This window comes from Macrobrachium rosenbergii, chromosome 13 (genome assembly GCF_040412425.1).
Source record: "Macrobrachium rosenbergii isolate ZJJX-2024 chromosome 13, ASM4041242v1, whole genome shotgun sequence".
Classification (NCBI taxonomy): Eukaryota; Metazoa; Arthropoda; class Malacostraca; order Decapoda; family Palaemonidae; genus Macrobrachium; species Macrobrachium rosenbergii.
Window position 1 is genome coordinate 56,078,715 of NC_089753.1, and position 23,811 is coordinate 56,102,525.

The 23,811-nt window shown below is 36.9% G+C and overlaps 1 protein-coding gene across 8 annotated transcripts in view; it reads right to left on the reverse strand.

The window, feature by feature from the left end:
- LOC136845342 (protein FAM13A) overlaps window positions 1–23,811 on the reverse strand; it is a 363,685-nt gene that overhangs the window by 17,850 nt on the left and 322,024 nt on the right. For 5 of the 8 annotated variants that reach the window (XM_067115583.1, XM_067115581.1, XM_067115582.1 and 2 more), the window contains exon 10: window positions 3,600–3,663. In XM_067115583.1, coding sequence (XP_066971684.1) covers window positions 3,600–3,663 — 64 coding nt within the window. Of the gene's footprint in view, window positions 1–3,599; window positions 3,664–6,652; window positions 7,106–23,811 lie in introns of all 8 variants that reach the window. The other 3 variants (XM_067115578.1, XM_067115575.1, XM_067115576.1) reach the window with 1 other exon arrangement.

Sequence of the window (23,811 nt, forward strand, 5' to 3'; positions counted from 1 at the left end):
AAAAGAAAGAACCTTACTTTCTACAACTCCGACACTATTTTTCTCTCCTACGCTCCATCAGGAAGGGCTTATACAATCTTCTCCCTAACCTCGACCTCCAAGATCGAAGTGCACCGGATCTCTCCAAGGCGATTGTTCCTTTGTTTTGACTTTCCTTTCTACCTCCTACTTATCAGAAATCCAATTCAACTGATTTCTTCGAGTAACAATGACGGCAGAAAATTAAAACTATTTGTTTACTGACACTGTTTACCTTTCCTAAACAATACTGAAGGGTAAGAGTTTAAACTGCTTTCCGACATTCAGTCATAAGTCTTCTACACCTTGCTTTTTGACAGAACATCCGCCATACGTCAAGGGAGCCTCTTATACAATTCCGCTCTAAATATAGTAGAGGTCTGTGATTGGGTTTGAGTACTGCACATCACTTGCTGGGGCTGGAAGACAAATTTAGAAAAAAAAAAAAACAATGAACATGAACTACAACCTATTTGGATTTAGGTGCCCTAAAATAAGTGGGATTCAGAAATATATAAAAAAAAAACAAGCTATGTTGCATGGCATTCAGACTGTACGTCATTCCCTAAGAGTCAGGTTTGAATAAAATTCCATTTAGGGTAGCACCAGAAAAACAGATAGCACCCACTTGCTATTGGCATTATTCACCCACCAAAATAAACTGCCACTCCAAGAACCTACATACAAAACTATTGGGCTTCACACTGCTATACTTGTCAATCATGAGTGCGCAGAAAGGTTTAGAATTTCAGTAGTTTTTTATATATGTATATTTGGTGACATGTACTACTCTAACCGCGCGTTTTGGCAATGAAAACCGAAAACTGCAAGACTATTTACAAAGAGCACGAAACAAAAACAGTAGAAGACTGATACCTAGAATACCAGTTCCGTAAGTTGGAAGGAGAGCTTTGGGGCTATTTTGGTCAAGTGCTCACACGTCAGCAAGGTGAAAGGGTTTCCGAATACCTTTTACAAGTAACCCTTGTGTACTACCTGCTTACGAGAGCTGACTCCTCCCGGTTTTAAATATGCAAGAAATGATGGCACATACGTCAAATACCATTAGTCATCATAGATTAATGCCATTGTAAATTCTGTACACTTACTCTGAGCATGACTTACCAATTCTACCATTGTATTTAAAGTAAAAGCCTTATAAATAGGTACGATTCACAACACATTACATAAGAAATAAATAAATAAATAAATACACACATATATTATATATATATATATATGTGTGTATAAATATTTATTTATTTCTTATATAATGTGTTGTGAATCGTACCTATTTATAAGGCTTTTACTTTAAATACAATGGTAGAATTGGTAAGTCATGCTCAGAGTAAGTGTACAGAATTTACGATGGCATATATATATATATATATATATATATATATATATATATATATATATATATATATATATGTATATATATATATATATATATATATATATAAATATATATATATATATATATATAATATATATATATATATATATATATATACATACATACATATATATACAGTATATACCGTTTTATGATAATGTTAACATATTCAGAATTGAACATGAAACGGTACATCCTGTTTCAGCTGTAAATGTCACCAAATGGTAGGTCGGCTGCTATTTACCATCCCACTTTTATCTATCAAGTTGGCACAAAAGTTGGAAGTAGAAAATAATTCAAGCTTGAAACGTGCGAGAGGCAGCATAAAATGATATGCATTACTCCCTGTCATCTACTCGTGACATCGAGGTCGCCGTTTGCTCTAGTTTTTTTTTTTTTTTTTGCAAGTTTGTGAGACGCCTTATTATGAAGGAAAATTGTTTGCAATATAATAATCCAGCCATGTTTAAATTCTCTTCTCTTATTTCCTCGTTTAGATTCTTCTTACCTATCGACTCTGCTTGTCTATCTCTGTCCAATCACGCGTTTCCGTTCAATCTACTCCAATTTACAACTCTATTTCAGTGGCATATCGAACTATTTTCCAATTAACTTCAACACCAAAAAAGGGTGATAATCAGTTCGAGCACTTTCAATTAGTAACTAACAGTCTTCTAACGTATCATCATAAGAAAACGAACACGATCATTTAAAAGCTCAAGAAAATATAATTAGTGGTCGAGTTTCCCCGCAAAAGAATGTTCACATGTGGGAAAAAAGGGGGCAAGCGACGTAGAAAGATACAAAAACAGATGTGAGAATGACTTACAACCACATCCCCATAAATTTCAACAAAGTAAGAGCGATCTCAGCACTGCCTGGATTCAAAGTACTTCTGTCAGACGATTTCTACCGCCCGATAATGCCACCCTTTACTGTCCACCTTCACAAGCGAGGATTTGCTTTGTCATTTCTCTACAACACACCGTATATGGAGTTTCTTGTCCTGGGGCTTTCCGCTAGTCTCGCTTCTCTGGGTATTCAATAATTCCTTACCTAGAAACCTAAATTTAGTTTATACGACTCCCTGAAAACTAAGTGCTATTCACCGAAACGACAGGATAAGCGGGTTTTCTTTACCTTAAAAATATTACCTACTTGGACGCTACTGCCCCTCAGGTTGCATCATCTAAAATATGCAACATTTGAGCATTTCCCTGATTGCGCCATTTCCGTTTGAAGAGGGATTCGACAAGAACAAGAACAAAACGTTACAAGCTAATAATAACAGAGGAAATGTCCTTAAACTAGATATTTCTGCTACGAGACAGGTTACCACCTACTCATTTTTTCTTTCATGCGTCCCATGACATGAACGATATGACGTAAAAGATAAGAGTGGATTCAAAGGGGTATAATAAATATTTGACAGAGCAGGAAGAGAATAAATCTGAGTGGATTCAAAGGGGTATAATAAATATTTGACAGAGCAGGAAGAGAATAAATTTTTACAGAGAATTTATCGACATGACTTGGTATCATGGCATTTACAAACTGAAAGATTATGTTTTAATCAATCTATGCACACAATGTATACACACACACACACACATATATATATGCCTATAATATAGGTTGAAACATACAAAATGCCACTTCTGTTGACTCATATTACTTGAAAGACTTCCTAATCCTCGGCCAAGCTAGAAATCTAAGCACTCCTCTCTCCCAAGAGTCTAAAGACTGCCGTCTGTCTTTCGCCTCCCAAACTCTCTAAACTTGACTCTGTTTTGCTTTATGCCGAGAATCGCTTTCTTTTCGAATCAGAAAGATCAAGAGTAAAAAAACCAACAGGACGGGTAATCTAGTGCCCTTTTCTTGCTTCAATAAAGAAGAAAACAAGACAAAGGAAGGGAACAGCTGAAGCTTAACCATGAAATTCAAAAAACCGAAGCAAGAAGAAAATTCCACAGCTTGTCACTATAAGGAACGAAACAGTGACTAAGTCAGGTAATCAAGATAGAAATGGGATTTTACGTCTACAGGCTTAAAAAAAAATAAAAGTAATGTACTATCTTCGAAGGGCCACTAAGAAAAGAGCTTCACTCAAGTGAGAGAGAGAGAGAGAGAGAGAGAGAGAGAGAGAGAGAGAGAGAGAGAGAGAGAGAGAGAGAGAGAAACTAACCTTGTTATAAGCAGGCATCTTGGGTCGAATACTATCCAAATCTCCAACCACCTCTTTTGTAGACCTGAGAAATGGAAACAAAACATTGCATTAAAATCGTGAATGTCTCAAAATTTGTATACCCTCATGAAAGGCGTTAAAAGCCATGTAATTACCTGAATTAAGGCAAGCTAATGTTCAAAAAAATAAATATACATTCAACCACTGAATATCTACATTTAAAAACTGCATTACAGAGATTAAAACAAACAAATAAAAATTCATTAACTTCTCAAAGGCCCGGTAAACACTTCTGAATATATGCACATTCTTCACCAAAACAGGATGCAAAACACCTTTTTTGGGCTAACACAGTACTAAATATTTTATGCTCTAATATTTACAATAATACAAACAAACGTGCTCGCATACAATGATAACACATTCACGGATGTATAATAGTAATAATAAAGTAAATGCTATATATATATATATATATATATATATATATATATATATATATATATATATATATACCAAGAAAATGTGTCCACAGTATTAATATACACAACCTTCCTTGGTTTTTCGAAACGACACTCCTTCCATCATCAGTCTACAATTAAGCTAAGGAAAAACTGAGTCTTTTTCAGCACGACTGAAGATAACGGGTGTGATTTCAAGGAAGTGACTGAATAGTCGAATGAAATCAATATTCTGGGAAAAACATAAAAAGAATATATACTTCATAAACCCAATATCTTAAGAAAATTTTTTCATTACCCAGTGTATTTTCACTTTCATAACTAATTTTATGCTTTGATTATCATATATAACTAATAAGCTAAGACAGATGTATTCTGTGATAAATTTTACACGTGGACCTTACCTATTCCATCTTCAACTGATGATGGAAACCGCTGTTTCGAAACAGTCATTAAAAACACTTCAGGATATTATACCGTTTTTCATAAATATACAAAAATGCATGGAACAAAACTGATCATATAAAAATACATGTCTACACATATACACTAAAACAGTACCAATAAATGCATAAGCAAATTCATTGAAATGCATAAGACCACAGAAATAATGCAAAGCCATCAACATAAAAAAAAAAATTAACAGGAAAAAGGAGAAAAAAACTGGTGCTCGGAAAGGTGGAATAAACGCAGTTTCCCCGTAAAATGTCTCCGGGGTTGAAGTTGCTCGCTGGGACCGACCAAGGTCGAGTAACCACCAGATACAAAATTCAAATCTTAAGTCAACAGAGGCAAGATGGATTTTACAGAAAATTGCTCTGAATCGCTTTCCAGGCCAGGTATCCATCTCGAGTCTCTCGCAAGCTACTCTAATACTACAGTATATGTGTGTATATATGTATGTGTATATATATATATATATATATATATATATATATATATATATATATATATATATATATATATATATATATATATATATGTATATATATATGTATATAATATATATGTATATATATATGTATATAATATAAGCTACTCTAATACTGTATGTATAAAATATATATATATATATATATATATATATATATATATATATATATATATATATATATATATATATATATATATATATATATATATATATATTGTACATAAGCTCTATATGTTTACAAACTAAACACATAGTATTAGAGTAGCTACGTGTCTTGACGCTAACTACACGGTCTCTTGGAAAGAAAGCAAAACAAGTATAAACATATTCTGAAAACGAAACCCCACAGATGCTGGTGGAGGAATCCTTGCACCAATGTCACTGAGGCGAGAATTTTCAACAAAGGAGGAACAGAAAACACGAAACATGAAAAATGAAATAAAGGAAATGGTTTGAGAGAGTCTTTAATTCTGATGTGAAGAGTTAAAGAAACATTTTTCGACGATGAACAGTAATCGTCATGATAGTCTAACATCAGTATGAAAGACGAAATTTTTAACAGAGTACAATTTTGAGAAAATTCTACGAAGATATTTCAACGCCAAAAAGATAAAAAATATCAGTAGTGTAACATTGTTATGCTAACGATGGATATTCAACATTCTTTCACTGACACTGAACAACAACATTTTTTTTACCGACCCACAATAGAAACACATATATGAACTTACTGCGAATAACGAATTTCAAACCATAAAATCACATGGCAGGCAACAACCAATCAATCATTTAATGGCTTTTAAAAGTTTTCATTTAAAAGAGGAATTTATTCACCCATTACATTACACACACTTTCAATAAATCACATGAAACGAAATTCTCTTCCCATTCCTCTACTTCTACTAAAGAACTTTTAAAGCTTAGGTTGCATGCAATATTTAGCGCAACAAAAACATGCAAAAGGATAAATTTAAAATTCATAAAAATTATTTAGCGTTCTGTTTTAGGAGAAACATTTAGTTTCCATTTAAAGGGAGAGAGGAAATTGTCAGCACAACCAGAGGGCCCAGGCGCTTCAACAAACCCGCCCAGAGTAAAACGCTGGACAGGCAATACGTCCAATTTCAAAATTGTTCTTAGAAGACAGATGGATAAAAATCAACGATAATTAGCTAAAAGACACCTTTACATTAGTAATAAATGCCCTTTCATAAAATATCAAATGGCAATAAACAAGTATATACAAAAGGTCATGAACAATCAGGCATAATAATAAATTCGTGCTCCGTGCTTTGCAGAAGGTATACATAGTAAATGGAAAATAGACTAACATGGCATGCATGGTTGCAGCCTATTGACTACGGCTTTTGTTGTTTCCCCGAGCATTTCATGAAATGTCAAACATCTTCCATGGAAGCACTACTCAACGAAGCCGCATGGGAATGAGCGCGAAAGGTTTTCATTTATTCCTCCAAATATCTTGGGGCAAGACTTTGAAGCCCCTTGGTGCTCTTTGAGAGAAAAAAAAAAGTCTTTATTTGCGAAAGACAGCTTCTTCTGAGGTAAGGAGGGTGAATAAGCGAGAAGACACATTGCAAGGGAGAAAACCTTTCGCGTGGAATGGCAGACTTTCACCTAGAGATGCAAACCGTGTATACCTGATGACTTTGGGATCATGTTCGCCCCCTTCCTTGCCGTCGGCGTGTTCTTTGCGTTTGCGGTGGGCAGAGTGAGGCACCGAGGGCGGAAGGTGCGACGCCGTCAATATGGAATCTTTTTCGGGGGTCCGCCGGGCATCCTGTTCCCCGTTTCTGTTCGCGGCGTCCGTTGCGGAATCGCTGTTGACGCCGGAAGTGGGAGAACCCAAGACATCAGCCGGGTCCCGAGGCTCTGGGGCGCGTGTGACTGGCGCTGCGGGGTCAGGGGTCACCGGGGATGCTAGGTCAAGTGGCAGAGAGGTCACCCGTGGCTTGTCGGCCGCGCCCCCACCGGGTATGGTGGAGGGCGACGTCCAAGCACTGCTGCCGCCATAAAGGTTACTCTTTCCGAGGGCTTTGCCGCTCCTGCCGTTGCCGTTGTTGGGGCTGCTTCCATTCCCTACTTCAGTCAACCTGAAGGGGGTGAGGGCACGGCATGATTCTTCCACTCCACATTACATTCTGTTCATCACAGGCAACATGATCCAAGCACAGCAAAAGTTTTATCCAAAAACAACGAGTGGGTTTCAAGATCGTCAATTCATAATAATAATAATAATAATAATAATAATAATAATAATAATAATAATAATAATAATACAGGTAGGAGGATGCTAATGCCTTCGAGATTTACAGACTGGATTAACATCATCTCTTTCAGTGCCACAAAAAAATTAAAAATAACAGAACAAACACTAGACAAGAAAAAACAGAATGCATCTATACTGTACCAAATATAATATATATATATATATATATATATATATATATATATATATATATATATATATATATATATATATATATATATATATATATATAAGATATATATATATATATAATATTATACATAATGTTATACATCAAAAATAACAGATTTTTCGTCTTTCCTTCCCCTGGAGAAAAATATTTAAAAAGTAGTTTTTGCTTGCATGGAAAAACAAGACAAATTGTTCCTAATCTAACTGCTGCTGAGTCAAGCATGCAGTCGTTGTGGTAGTAACTGAGAGTCCCACGGCTTCTATGACGATAATTCTGTGTTCGCCTAAGAGCTTTTTCAGGAATGCCTGCTTGCACCTTTTTCCGCAAGATCTTGTACTGAAGTGTACGTTTCAAGTCTTTCTTCACGACAGTGACATTCAACCAATTGCCCGATCTTCCAACTTTTCGATACAACGGCATCTCAACGCATATGTATATAAATAGATATACACATATTTATATATATATTATATATATATAATTTATATTATACACACATACACACACACACACACACACATACACACACACACACACACATAATTTATAATATATATATATATATATATATATATATATATATATATATATATATATATATATATATATATATATATATATATATATATATATATATATATATATATATATATCAATTTTCTCGCACGTGTCGGAAAATGCTCACAATACCAGAAATGGTATTTACGACGTAAATGACGCACAAGTAATAGTAAATCTCAAAAAAATCAACTGTAAACTGGTGGTAAAGTTATTTGAAAATGAGTTATTTCATTATTTAAGGCATTAATTCGAGTTTAATTCCATTCTATAATAACGATGAGTTTGCCCAACTGATTTAAGCACAAATCACATAATTGCACATTGCACACGTCAAGTATATTCAGACATATTCTATAACTATTCCCAAGCATATTCTGATAAATAGTTTCATCCAGTTTTCATACAGTCAATACGTATAAGATAATTTCTCATCTTACACCATCCAGCGTTCCATAGCCATTTTATAGTTCACTTATGCTTAAGTGGTAAAATTACTAATTTCATAATAAACTTCCCTTAGCCCTCCAACATCGTTGAATATCCGCAACCTGAAGTAGCGGAAATAAAAACTAAACATTTGACAAAATATATAGAAGTCGACACAATTCTGCTTCGCCCACACTGATCCCCTATCAGTTCGGTATTAACGTCTACTGGCGCTACGAAATTGGGAGCGCCCACTCCTGCAACAGGCCTCGACAAGATCAAACGAGAGAGAGAGAGAGAGAGAGAGAGAGAGAGAGAGCACTATAGCAGCTTCAGTGAGGTGTGGTTGTTCAAAGCTTGTGTGGAGAGGATATAAAGGTTTGTTTTTATGGCTACATTACATAACCTCGTGAAGTAATCGATCAATCTGGTTTTTGGAAAAAACTTAGAAGAAACTGTTTATATTAATTTTCATTAAGGGAGCTGGAACATGACGAAGTCTCTAAGTTATACAAGATAAACATTTCCGCCACTGTTATTTTCATAGCAAAAGATACAGCAAGAAGTAAAAATATCAGAGTATCTCTCTGCTTCTGTGGAAGCTTTTAATCCGCAGGCTTACAAATGTAAATTACTTTCCACTGGCAAGCGGTCATCCCATTTAAATCACATAATGAAAGCAAAAAGGGTGGGATAAATTTCTTTCAGCCAGGTTTTAGGAAAAGGATAAATTCAGCATTTCGGGAAACAAATTTAGCAGATTTTCAGATGAACAGTGAGAGCAAGCGAAGAAAGGAATGTGAATAGCATTCCAGAAACTGCTGACGATTTACATCGTATTTACTGTGTGATTAAAGAAGGGCAAAGAGGTATAGGCCTATGTGTACTTTCCACCAGACAGCGATCTACACAATGTAGATACAAAGAGTTATAAATAAAAAGAGCAAAACTGCGAAAGGTAAAACGCCTACATGTCTTAACGTCTAGTTCGTCTGGCCTTGGAAGAAGTGTGTGTTTAGAAAAAGAATCAACAACTGTCAAGATGGCCTCTCAAGAACTCGAAGCGACTAAGAGATCAGAATGAAAAAAAAAATGGAGATACTTTTATTATTATTATCACCATCTCTATTGTTTGCACACAGTTCTACAAAGGCAGAAAAGGCAATTTGAGACCCATTATAAACATGTTCTTTACGTAGTCGATCGCCAGGACGTCGCCCTGTGACGACCTATAGAGGCACTCTTACCTTTAATCTATGTTTAAACTTCAACTTAGGAGTCAAGTATCAGAATGAATGGGTCACATGAGGCCTAAGAAGCCATGATAATAATAAGTGAGCGAACATAAATTGGAGGCTGCATGTGTGATTGTGAAGCGTAGCAAAGTATCCATACTTTGCAGCAAGGTCCTAAAAGGGTCAGCAGCGTACCAAGTCCCATCAAGTTGTGTAAGAGCATCGCGTGTTGATACATTCGAGGCCTGAGCACGATAGAACCAAATCAATACTTGGCTTCAGCAAGTTCATGCTTGTTCGTTATCTTTCCTTTGACAGTTTCTTGGTATTTTCACCCGATCACATCCACATGTCCGGTAATGATACAGTAAACGACGTAGGAATGTGCTTTGCCTAGCATTGGGAATCACATAAATCTGGCAGGTATATAATCTGTGTGTGTGTGTATGTATATATATATATATATATATATATATATATATATATATATATATATATATATATATATATATATATATATATATATATATATATATATATTTATAAATATATATATATATATATATATATATATATATATATATATATATATATATATATCTTATCTGGTAATGATACAGTAAACGACGTATGAATGTTCTCCGCCTAGCCTTGAAACTCACGTGAATCTGGCAAGATATATTCAGTTTGTGTGTGTGTGCAATTTACAAACGATTGCGAAACAAAAATTACGGTGCTGCCTCATGGTAGTGAGGCAACCCTTCACTACTGTCTGAACCTACTCCAAGGAAGGTTGGCACGACGTAAACAGTATATACTTACCCATGATATTTGTAGGTAGCATGTCAATAAAATCGAAGCAACCTTCATTCCTTACGCAAACTTATCAAAGGCAGTCTTCATGACTAACAAGAATAAAAACACAACATAAAAAAATAAGCATTATTATGATGATGATGACTCACGCATCTCCACTTGACCCAAAAGAACTGCTCCAGAAATACTCAACAACTTAACCATAAGATTTATTCCAAATACACAACTCTAAAATTCTGAATTACAAGAATTGATAAACGCGGCCCATACACAAACATCTCTCTCTCTCTCTCTCTCTCTCTCTCTCTCTCTCTCTCTCAGAAACACCAAAAACATCACGTTTTTCTCCCCAACTATCGCGATTTGTCGAGAAAAGCCTTTTTCCCAGAAAGCAGTCTAGGACACCTGAATTATTCCTGGTATTTTCGGTGGGCCCTCTCCAACCCCGAAATAAATTTCTCCCTCACGAGATGCAACTCGAACCGCCGAACCAGAATGCGTGCCGTCTTCACATCCTGGTATAAAGGCGCTTTGGCAGCCACAATATCTCTTCAGTGACAGTTTACACATACTGATACCGCTCCCAAGCCCGAATAAAAGGAGAGTGAAGGTAAGATAAACGCCCCTGCTTTGTGCAAGACTCAGAAACTTTTTAAGATGGCTTAGCCATGGGTCATAGTGAGGCCTAAAAAGATTCAAGATTTATTGTGTAACACTTTAGCAACCACAACCACTCCTCTCATCACCCATACATCCTTGCATGTTCAGGAATGACTAAAGAAATTGATTTTCAAAAATTGTATATAACTGGACAAGATAATGCGTTTGGGCAAACGTCTCCTTGGCTTAAAATAACCAAGAGATGAAAACAATAAACAATACAAAAAACAATTCGAGAAAAGTCAAACGCTCGTTTTAATGACTGTTTATTGGTTTCAGAGAGAGAGAGAGAGAGAGAGAGAGAGAGAGAGAGAGAGAGAGAGAGAGAGAGAGAATCCAAAGATTTAAAAGAAAGTGCGCAGCTGCAATGATATCGTCTACCTTCAGTCCAAGTCAGTATTGTCGAGCCCAGACGAATGAGAAAATAAGAGAGAGAAAAAAAAAATGGTGAAGTTTTCACCAGAAATTGTAAACACCGACTATCTTCTCGTTCTGAAGTTTTCTATAAAAAAAATATGTTGACAACTGCAGCACTAGAAAATATTCATTATTATTTCCTTTAATATTCTTCACTTTCCTCTTTGGGAAACTTGCTTAACAAGTTAATGGTCCCTTTCGCTAATAAAAATGATAATAAAATAGTTGTTCTTCCTGACACTCCTATTCAGAGACAGCTGTGACACCCTGTCCCTACACAGGCCAGGCTCTTGAAAGATCCAAGATGGCCTCTAAGCTCAAAAGGTCAAGAGGCAGAAGAAGGTAACCAAACAAGAGGAAGAAAGCAGAACAAAGGGGAGAGAGGACGAAACAAATGGAGAATGAATTGGAGAAACCTTCACTTCGATCTTTCTTTGTTTACTTATTTTCACACATTTGGGGGATGCGAAGAGGCGATGCACAGAACACCAACATCAAGTGGCCCGAAAAATTGGAACGATCATACTTCATACATTTTATAAATTTATTCTATTCAACTGAATAAATTATCTATAGTATACATCATGCAAACAGTTTTAGAGCTTTTAAAACAAGATTAAACTTAATCTGACTGTCTAATGAGGAAATGTAATTTAGTATAAAGTTACAAAGATAAGCTACACACTAATGTCTCCGTAACCTTTCAATTTAATTGCAAGTGTTGCGTGGCTCTTATATAAACTTCCTTGTTACGGAAGCGTTCAGAGAGAGAGAGAGAGAGAGAGAGAGAGAGAGAGAGAGAGAGAGAGAGAGAGAGAGAGAGAGAGAGAGAGAGAGAGGCTCTTTCCTTCTCGTGAGAAAAAAAAAAAAAAAAAAAAAAAAAAAAAAAAAAAAAAAAACGTGATTTCCGCAACACAATCGAGCCCGGATGACCACCACTGTATCGTGGATTCGCCATTTCCAACTCTCCGTTTCTCCTCAATACGCCGTTACACACTCATTTGTTTGAGACCCTTTTTCCCAATCTCCAATGAAATCCACCGGTATGTATATGCTAAATACATACTGAAAGAGTTACACCACTTACAGCTAATGGCCTAGTCGATCACAAGGCAACCCACCTTCCAAAAAATGTTGACACGAATCCAGCCAAACTTGAGCGTAAACGCAGCAACAATTGACAATAATAAACAAAGCCATGTGGAGAACGTAAGGGCGCCAGTGTCTCCTCTTACGTGCCGGGCAGCTACACCCTGCAGATATCCATTACAACACAACTTGGAATGCAGTCACTGTTAAAACAAAGTTGAGACTCTCACTATCCAACAGAAAGACAGACTGATTTGGTCGTTTTACTGTCACTAAAAAAAAGTCATCAGCAGTTCACAGTACTGGGAAAACTACTGAATTTCAGGCCAAGTTTCTCGGTCTTTTTTTTACTTATGAATTTACTATCTTCAGGAAGACTTACTGCAATAAATCCAATACAGCAGATCGAAGAAGTGTAAATAATAGAACAACTACTGGAGATCCATAGACCACAGTAATCAACTAGGGCCTCCCTCCTGCAATTGTAAGTATAAGATGCAGATTTTTCTTATATGTTCCTATGCATAATCTTAACCGTAGACCCATCCTGGGCCTTTAAGTCGTGGATAGAACAAACTTAGGTAGTACAGGGAGCTCTCACTACACAGTTGTTGTGTGATTTCTCGAGAAGATCGGTTTTAAATTACCCTACCATACTTTCACTATTTCCTAATTATCTCCCCTTGGAGGAAGACCTGGCGCTCACATCTTAACAAAGTGGCATGCCCTTTACCAAATGATGCCTTGTATCTAGTCTGGCCGAAATTGATCCAGTAGTTCTGGAGAAGTCGAAAATAAAAGTTTATCCCATACATACTTATATATCTACATAATACATGTATACGGATGACGGATAAAATTTGATCGCAGACTCCAGCTCAAGTGAGGAAACGGTAATATTAAACACAATTCGAGTGTAAAGACAAAGTCCAGGAAGTCTTGGGAAAAAAAGGGGTTGTATTCGAGGAAGCCTCCCAAAAATTCCAAGTTGTGATAATAATGAAGGTCTTACGACACTGCCGTAAGGAAGTGACATTTGGAAACCCATTATTGAAAATATGCAAAACCCAGAAGAGAGAGAGAAACAATATATTTAACTCCACCTCTCGCCAACAGTGCAGTCGAACGAAATTCAAGACCCGTCAGTGTTTATTATCGTCAACTTACAAGCTACGCTCGTTTCCTTATGGCTTAAGAAAACAAGCTACGTGACTCAGCTTCGGATGGAAGTAGCTCGGTGTGAATCAACGCGGAGAAACAGACAAGGTGTCCCTGGACGGATAAGTTTTCAAAACCGCTTACGGTCGTGGAACATTAGAGCGACGCTCTTCTCTTCCCGTCCCGCCTTCTGGATTTACTTGACACCTGGCCCAAACCACCTAAAAAATGAACCTTCTGCATGATACTTTTGTCTCCTACCATCAGGTGCCTATCCCATACCCCGTGGTTTCTTAGTCCATTCAAAATAATAGACCCGTGAGATATATTTTCATAATGTTTTTCACTAACACTTATTTCTTCTCATACAGCAATGTTACATCTAAATACAATCGAAATTGATTTATTTCTATATAGTCTTTTCATTATAATATCCTTTCATACTGTAAAAATCCCTGACTATTTATACATTTACATTAAGAATCAAAACTATATCTCAACTAATAACTATATTAGATTTGGTCCAGCAGGGGACAAAAAACATCCAACTGTCCTTCTCGTACACAATAGACAGCAAGCTGCCTTACTTCCTGCCGAAATAAAACAGCGATTTCGATATTAGGTATATTTACATAAGGCGACGAGAACGAACCTTGCTGACATAATGCCCATCAAGGGTCCAGAATTATCTACTGATACTTGTCCATTCACCTGTAACACTTCAAACTGTATTCAAACAATGACATATCTTTGCTCGAGGTCCGTCGCAACGTTGCTCTACTGAAATCCGAGGGTAACCAACTTCTGCTCGCCATAACTTGCCAAACAGGGCTAATGGAGACTACGGAAGGCAAATAGCGCTTCCAATTCATCAGACAATACGTGACAAAACAATTCGAGATTGCTTCCTGGAATATCCCGTTACAAAAGCCAGTTGAGACACGCTATTTTATTTTATTTTTTGTTTCTGGCCTTCGATAAGATTCTGTCCCACAGATTAACACCACTGACCAACGAACAATAAAATGACAGTGAACGGTAAAGAGAAACTGATGAGAGAGAGAGAGAGAGAGAGAGAGAGAGAGAGAGAGAGAGAGAGAGAGAGAGAGAGAGAGAGAGAGAGACTGCAAAAACCTCCGGCTTAAAAGTAGATTTTCCATGTAGTCGGAAGAACACAGAGTAGTTTCCCATACACAGTAAACTTCTCCGGATTGTACCAGATCGTTAACTACAGTATCCGTGTCTACCTAGACTACAGACCCTGTAACCAGGTGCTCATTAAAGAAACCAATTCAGTAATAAACTGAACACACAATACAATAATCAATAAGTTATTTAAAGTTTTCTACTTCATATCAAAGCAACTGCTCTAGGTATAAGGCAAACTCAATAAAAAAAAAAAGTAAAAATTGCGCCGAAGTTTCTTCATAGCAATCGAGTTTTCTGTACAGCGTATACTCAAGGCCACCAAAAGTAGATCTATCTTTCGGTGGTCTCGGTATAATGCTGCATGAGCCGCGGCCCATAAAACTCTCAGCCGTTGCAGCCCTCTAACCTCAGTAGTCTTTAAGATCTGTGGGCGGACATAAAAAGTGCGGACAGAAAAAAAGTGCGGATGGACAGACAAAGCCGGCACAATAGTTTTCTTTTCAGAAAACTAAAATTCCATAAGTAGCTCACCATTCTGAGAGAGAGAGTATATCTTAGTTTAACCAGACCACTGAGCTGGTTAACAACTCTCCTAGGGCTGGCCCGAAGGATTAGATTTATTTTTACGTGGCTAAGAACCAACTGGTTACCTAGCAACGGGACCTACAGTTTATTGTGGGAACCGAACCACATTATGACGAGAAATTAATTTCTATCACCAGAAATAAATTCCTCTAATTCTTCATTGGCCGCTCGGAGAGTCGAACGCTGGGCCAACAGCGTGCCAAGAGAGAGAGAGAGAGAGAGAGAGAGAGAGAGAGAGAGAGAGAGAGAGAGAGAGAGAGCGCATGCAGAATGATGTTGATCGTTATTGAAGGCTGAAATACACGTAAAATCTACCTCCAAACCAGAATGCTGCCAAACAAATTCCGAAAAAAAGGACGATCAACAAATGAAAGCAATACAGAAAGTCCCAGCCAATAATAAACTCTTCAGATCAGCTTCCTCGCCTTTGGCACACAAGAGTCAAGAAAATTACAAAGTGGATTCACAGCCACAAAGAAAATGACATCACGCTTTCCTCTTGACATAAAACCATTAGGAAGATCCGACAACCGGCCTGGATCGATTCATTCGAGCATTCTGGAAGCTTTGTATAACTGCTCAGGATTATGATGAAATCGCCAGCGCCTCCTCCCGCTCTAGGGGCCCCTCCACGCCTCGGCTGCGGAAGGTTCCAGAACCGATTCGCTCTCTCTCTCTCTCTCTCTCTCTCTCTCTCTCTCTCTCTCTCTCTCTCTCTATATATATATATATATATATATATATATATATATATATATATATATATATATACATATACATATTCATATACATATATATGTATATATACATACTATATACGTGTATATATAAAATATATATACATATACTGTATATATATGTATACAATGGCTGAATGAACCATAAAGTACATTCAAATATTATTACAAATTGTGGTAGTAGTGATAGTAGTAGTAGCTGTAGTAATGATGGTGGTAGCTACAACGATTTTAATTTTAGCACAGGCCTGGGCGCGCGCACACGCGAGAGCTGGAACGCTCACAAGCACAAATAAGCTCAACCGTTCGAGCAAAACTTACAAAACACTGCAAGGTCAAATGTTCTACGTTGTAGTACCAGTGGTGGTGGTCTCTACAATAGTTCGGCTCTCACAAAGATACACATACACACACACACACACACACACACGAAACGAAAATGTTGTCCCGCGAGAGCCCCAAGCGCCTGTACACACACACACACACACACACACACACACACACAGTCGCTCTCTCTCTCTCTTTCTCTCTCAGGCGAGGCACCTGTTGACGGCCAATGGAAAATTCCACATTCCCTTAAAAAGAAGTACACGCCTCTTCTCTCTCTCTCTCTCTCTCTCTCTCTCTCTCTCTCTCTCTCTCTCTCTCTCTCTGTAGTAATATTCTATAATTCCGTTTGAATCTTTAAATAACTCGAAGCTGTGTATTTCTTAGTAAGTCTAAACGGTTATACAATTATCCAAAGGCGTTAAAATGCAAAGAGGAACCAAAGTATAATAAGTTCATTACAGACATGTAAAAAGACGAATCTACGACACCATACTCACTTCATGGAACTTGACTGACATCATTAGAAAAGAGAGATGTCGCTGTGAAAAGAATCTTGAGGTCATGCAGTACTTGCTAAGTCATGATAATCGACTAACTAGACGGAGGACATTCCACAAAACGTACAAACTGTATAATGCTTCGAAAGTAAGACGAAAACAGCCTTTAAGCCCTACCATATGGAAAAGGGAATCAAGATAAGACGGAATGAAATATATTAATAGACAAGCATACAAAATACTTCACTAATTGACAACTGTCGCCTTGCGTGGACAAGCAGCGTTGAGGATAACGGAAAATTTCACAGGCGACAGAATCCGACCTTGATCGTACGCTCGCTTCAAAAGCTCTTCCTTTTTGAACTGCTTCTCGGAAACAGTCAACTCTCTCTCTCTCTCTCTCTCTCTCTCTCTCTCTCTCTCTCTCTCTCTCTCTCTCTCTCTCTCTCTCCACAATTCCATGAATAATTCTTACCAAAACAAATTAAAGTGCAACAATCATTACAATATATTCACCTGCTATTTTTCTTTACAAGGCACTGAAAACATGACAACGCAAAAACAACTTACAATCTCTTTAGCTTCTGCGTCCATTTGTTTCCTTATAACATCAATAATGATTTCCCGGATAGACACAGCGGTTGCATCCCGACGCGGCATCACAAATACCCTTTACGGCTGGGATAAGCAAACACCAGTATTTACATTTTGATTGGTTTTTTCCTCTCTTAACCATCACCAAACTAGTCCAAAGGATGCAAGGATAATAGTACCTTTGATATTATCTCCTTGTCTACTTTGAAAGTTGATGGAATTTTAGGCTTGTACCATGCGAATGTTGGTTAATAATAATAATAATAATAATAATAATAATAATAATAATAATACGGGTATAGTTGTTACCGTATTAAAAAATAACTTACTATAAATTAGTTCTCCCACTGACGTCTCCTGACCCACATCCATCAGAGAGTGCAGAGAGAACGGAACCAACGGAAACGTTCTACTGACCAACTGCCAACACTAACAATCGCTGCCCCAGAACACCAAACGCCAAGCATCGCTCGCACAACTTTAACGCAGCTAAATTTAGACGTTAATCCCTCGGCTTCCATAGCCGATGCCCTTTGACATTTTACGTGCCTTTTGCATGAAGCACAAAGAGAGAGAGAGAGAGAGAGAGAGAGAAATACCACCATGACCGTTACATGAAATGCAATATTGTAATTTCACGCCGTTATTTTGGCCTGTAATAGTTACGGCATTAATAACCGAATAGAACAAAGGGAGCAAAACCTGATCCCCTCCCTAAACCAAAGCCTTAAAAATCAATTAAGGAAACGGTAATAAAACTGATACCTAAAATATATAAATTAATAATAAAAAAAACTGGTGCCTTTGGTACCACACAGCACTACATGACCTTGGAATCGACATTCGGACCCATTATCATCATGAAAGCAATATTTGTCAATTTCTGGATGTGATGCAACAGTACATGCGATTGCCATTAAATGTCAACCTTCACTGCTAATCAATTAGGCTACGTGCCATTTGAATATGTGTACCTGCCACAGTTTTTAAAATGTGCACAGAGAACTTAACGCATCAGCAGCCGTACTTACATATGCAAGCATAAACAATATATATATATATATATATATATATATATATATATATATATATATATATATATATATATATATATCTATATATATATATACATATATATACCAGACAGTGTATATATATACAATATATAATATATATATTTATATTTATGGATATATTATATATATATATAATATATCATCGGAAGAAACTGATTCATATAGCTGTACAAGCATTAAGATACAAATGTCCTTTAATGTCCAATTCGCTCTTCCTCGGAAATAATATATTTTCAGATATGTTATCTGAAGGGGAATTTTGTTACTTGATAATACGTTCGTCGTCTCGTGGGCTCGAACCACGGACGATAAGAACTCAGGACTACAGTGACGCGCATTAAACCACACGGCCATCAAGTGAGGTTCATAATAAGTTGATACCGACTCTCACCTAGAAATCACTGTCGAACTCAGGTATTTTTGTAATTAGAATCGATATCAACCCACCTCTACCATGTTAACCATGTACTGAGTTTAATGCGCGTCACTGCAGTTCTGAGTTCTTGTCTTACGTGGTTCGAGCCCACGAGAAGACGAACTTATTATCAAGTAAAAAAATTCCCCTTCGGATAACATATATGAAAATATATTATTTCAAAGATATATGCGAATTGGATATTAAAGGATATTTTCTCATATATATATATATATATATATATATATATATATATATATATATATATATATATATATTATATATATATATATATATATATATATATATATATATATATATATATATATATATATATATATATATGTGTGTGTGTGTGTGTGTGTGTGTGTGTGTGTGTTACAGTAAGACTGTGAAACCAGGAATTTCACTGAATCACCAATTCACTTATGATTTTTTGATCCCCGAGGGGTTAGTACTAAACACGGTGAAACAATGATTCATCTACACTGTTTCGCCATGTTTAGTACTAGCCCCTCGGGGATCATATGTGTTTCGACGTGTTTAGTACTAGCCACTCGGGGATCAAATGTCCCTAAGCGCATTTGATCACATTTGATCCCCGAGGGGCAGGTACTAAACACGGCGAAAGTGTAGATGAATCACTGTTTCGCCGTGTTTAGTAATAGCCCCTCTATATATATATATATATATATATGTATATATATATATATATATATATATATATATATATATATATATATATATATATATATATATATAGGTATATATATATATATATATATATATATATATATATATATATATATATATATATATATATAAACTACTCTTGCATTACGACTCACAATTATTTCTCTATATAAAACAAGAACACCGATATAAGCAAAAGTTAAGCAATCAAAATCTCAGAGAAATCGTCTTTATTATAAGAAATAACGACCCCAGTTTAATCATAGTTAAAAGAGAATACTGCATCGAAACGTTTCAATAAAATGCTCCATTCTAAGAGAAGAATAATCCCAAGCGTATGGGAGGCGATTTCCAAATGCGGCACTAGCAGTTGTGTAAGAATAAGCATACAACACCCTGATCAAAATCTGGGGTCCCAAGAGCTCTGGCCAAGCTGAATATCTCTCAAGGCAACACCACAACAGAGATGGATGTGGTTAAATACTGAGGACACTTGTTGGTGTACTCGCACGCTCCTCCAACGCCAAGTCTAAAAATAAACAAAACATATATATATATATATATATATATATATATATATATATATATATATATATATATATATATATATATATATATATATATATATATATATATATATATATATATATATATATATATATATATATATATATATATATATATATATTTACAAACACGCAAACGATTTTCATACTTTCTTGCCCCTTTCTGCCTCGTGGATCTTTCTCATGTCTCAGATCCAGACTTCACATTAGAACTCTTTTCATAAAAAAAAAAAATTTTTTGAACTGAAAGGCACATAAAAAGCAACATTTTCTTGAGGAACTACATATTTTAGATGATGCCACTTCAAAGGAGGAAAGATAATTAGCTATTTGCTTTTCAACATCTTCCAATGCACCTCATTTTTTTCCATACATGTTAAAACAGCTCACTTATATATATGTTTTTAATTTTGTTAGATCAACCAGGATGAAAGACTAATTAGATGAAAAACGTCGTAAATTACTGAGCATTCGTAATTACCTTGTTGGTTATACAAATCACGGAAAATCACATTCAGCTAAAACTCAAACACTTTTTGCTGAACAGAAAAATTCTTAAAAAATTAAGCACCAGTCACGAGAGAGAGAGAGAGAGAGAGAGAGAGAGAGAGAGAGAGAGAGAGAGAGAGAGAGAGAGAGAGAGAGAGAGAGAGTTTTAATGTCGTTTAGGAGTCTTATGCCATTAAAACTCCTTATTCATGAACAGCATTAAAGAATGTGAGGAAAATACTTTCATTACAGTTTACGGTGGCCTCATGGCAGCTCAAGCCCTTATGAGAAATAAGATGTTCCTTGTGGAGTATGCTGGCCGTAGGCCATGAGCAGTCTTCGTAATTATGAAAAGCATCCACACACGTGCACGTACGCACATACATACGCTCACACACACACACACACAAGAACGCAGAAACTCGGGAGGCAGACGTGCCCTAAGACAGGCCGCCCGTAGTCGTTCGCCTTCACAAGGGACAAGGTGTGGCTCCTACTTCCTCGTCCTTTGTGTCCTCTCCTGAAATTTCATTTCATCGGAACGTCGCAAGGAAGTAGATTTATGAATACCTATGGTATCTATCACCACTATTACCGGAGAAGAGCGGCGGATTATTCTAGGGGAAAAAAAAAGGAAGCAACAGCGCGGACAAAAAACAATAAAAACAAAACAAAGTGGGCACAAATGCTCCCCCTGCATATACATTTAAGGAATTTATTATTATTATTATTATTATTATTATTATTATTATCTCAAAGTGTCTAAATAACAAGACTCTCCCTGTTACCAGATAACATAAGCCGGAGAATCCTCCTGTACCTTTACCTGAAACTGTTACGGGGTATAACCAGGTAAAATCTGTCCATGGCGAGACACTAGGATTACTTCCAATAATCAATAGGTGACAAGTCTGGCACTAAGATTACCTAACCACATGTGTTTGCGGTGACTGGGTGTGGATGAGTCATGGTATGAGCACCTGTCCAGATGTGGAGCACAGATGTATTCACAGATTACCTAAGTACAGGTGTTGCCCGGTTAAGGCGATTCGACGCAACATACATGGCCGAATCTCCAAAAATAGTCGTAATGCTTCTGACGATGTAAGAAATACATTTGGGTTGACCTTCAGAGGAACCATGCCTTCTCCATCAAAGGCTCTCTCTCTCTCTCTCTCTCTCTCTCTCTCTCTCTCTCTCTCTCTCTCTCTCTCTCTCTCTCTCTCTCTCTCACATTTTTATCACCTCCGCACCTTGTGACGTCAGAAATGGCATTTGGGCGCGGCCAAAAATTCATTTCCCAATTTCCTTAGAGTTCCGTCTCCCAAAGAAACCCAGAAACCCGCTCCTCATCTTCCGTCGGCCCCTTCAACCTCTCTCTCTCTCTCTCTCTCTCTCTCTCTCTCTCTCTCTCTCTCTCTCTCTCTCTCTTCCTCTGGCGTCTTATAATCTTAATCATGGAATTCTCGATGTCGGTGGCACCCTTTAATTAGCAAGTTTATTGGAATGGATGTCGCGACTCGAACTGTACGTCATTAAATCAGCAGCATCCCTAAGGAGCATCATCTAATATGCACTCGGAGATGTGGGAGGCCAGGGTATATTGCGCTGGATAACTCCATTATCATTAAAACTGAAGTCGACAATCTCTCGTTGCTTCCGGTGGAGACCAAGTTAAAAGCACCTGGGACTCTATTCTATAAAATATAGTCTTAAAATTTAAATCACTTAGGATACGAGGAGGAATACTGATACTGATTTAAAAACTACGTTAGTTATTTAATTACCTTTCACTTGAATTTTAGGCGATGTCTCACACTCGAATATGGGGGAAGAATTCCGACGCAAATTGACAAAACTGTCAAGAAATGATGCGACCAGTCCAGTACCACAGCCAGAGAGTCGTAATGCGTAATTACCGACATGCCAAGAGCAAGTGGTGTGTCGAAAGGGCATGGATCAATCCCAGGCGGGAGCCACTGGTCAAGTGAAGGCAAGCGGTCACTGCCGTCTCAGAAACTAATACTTGTACCGAACACGTCATGCTATTGATTGTAAACTATGCAACAGCGGCAAACAAGGTGAAACGTTTTCGGGCAGGAAATGATTTCACGATCCTTTTACTTGACGGTTCCGAATATTTCAACATTCATGTCTACCAAATAAGCAAGGACAAGGCTGAGCTAGCTTCAGCATGTTCAGTTGTGAAATTAGTAAAACAAACTTCAAAATAATTATGTAAAAATAACTCTCAAGGAAATCATGAAAATATAAAGATATTCATGAACATGAAATTAGTAGGAAAATAAAATTATGGGACAGGGTAAGTTCAAGTACTGTAATTAGGAGCCTTCTGGCGCATGCATTCTTCTTCTTCTTCTTCTTCTTCTTATTATTATTATTATTATTAATTAAATAATGTTCAAATGCTCATGCAAAACCTGCCATATAGCTCCCACGGCGTAGCCATCAATTTCACAAACCGTCTAAGATCATAATCAATTTTGCCCATTGTTCCACCATCCAACAGTTTGACATGGCAAACACAGACGCTAGTCAAACGCGTCCGGATGTCGTCTCGCTTGCAAAGACAGGCAGATCTATCGAGACACTATTGATCCTGGGAAAGGAAGGCGAGGTGTCCAGACTTAAAAAGGAATTCTTCATTCGAAACTTTTCTGGCTTCCAGTTACGTCATATGACTTCTCTTTTACACTCCCACCATTTTAAGTGCGCGAGAATTAGGACAACAAAACTTTAAAAGGGCAGCCTTAATAAGACGTAATTCCTTGAGTCTTACTAGGAGTCATTTAAAAATATAATGTCCACGGATGAAATATGGGGTATTGCAACTTACATAATTGC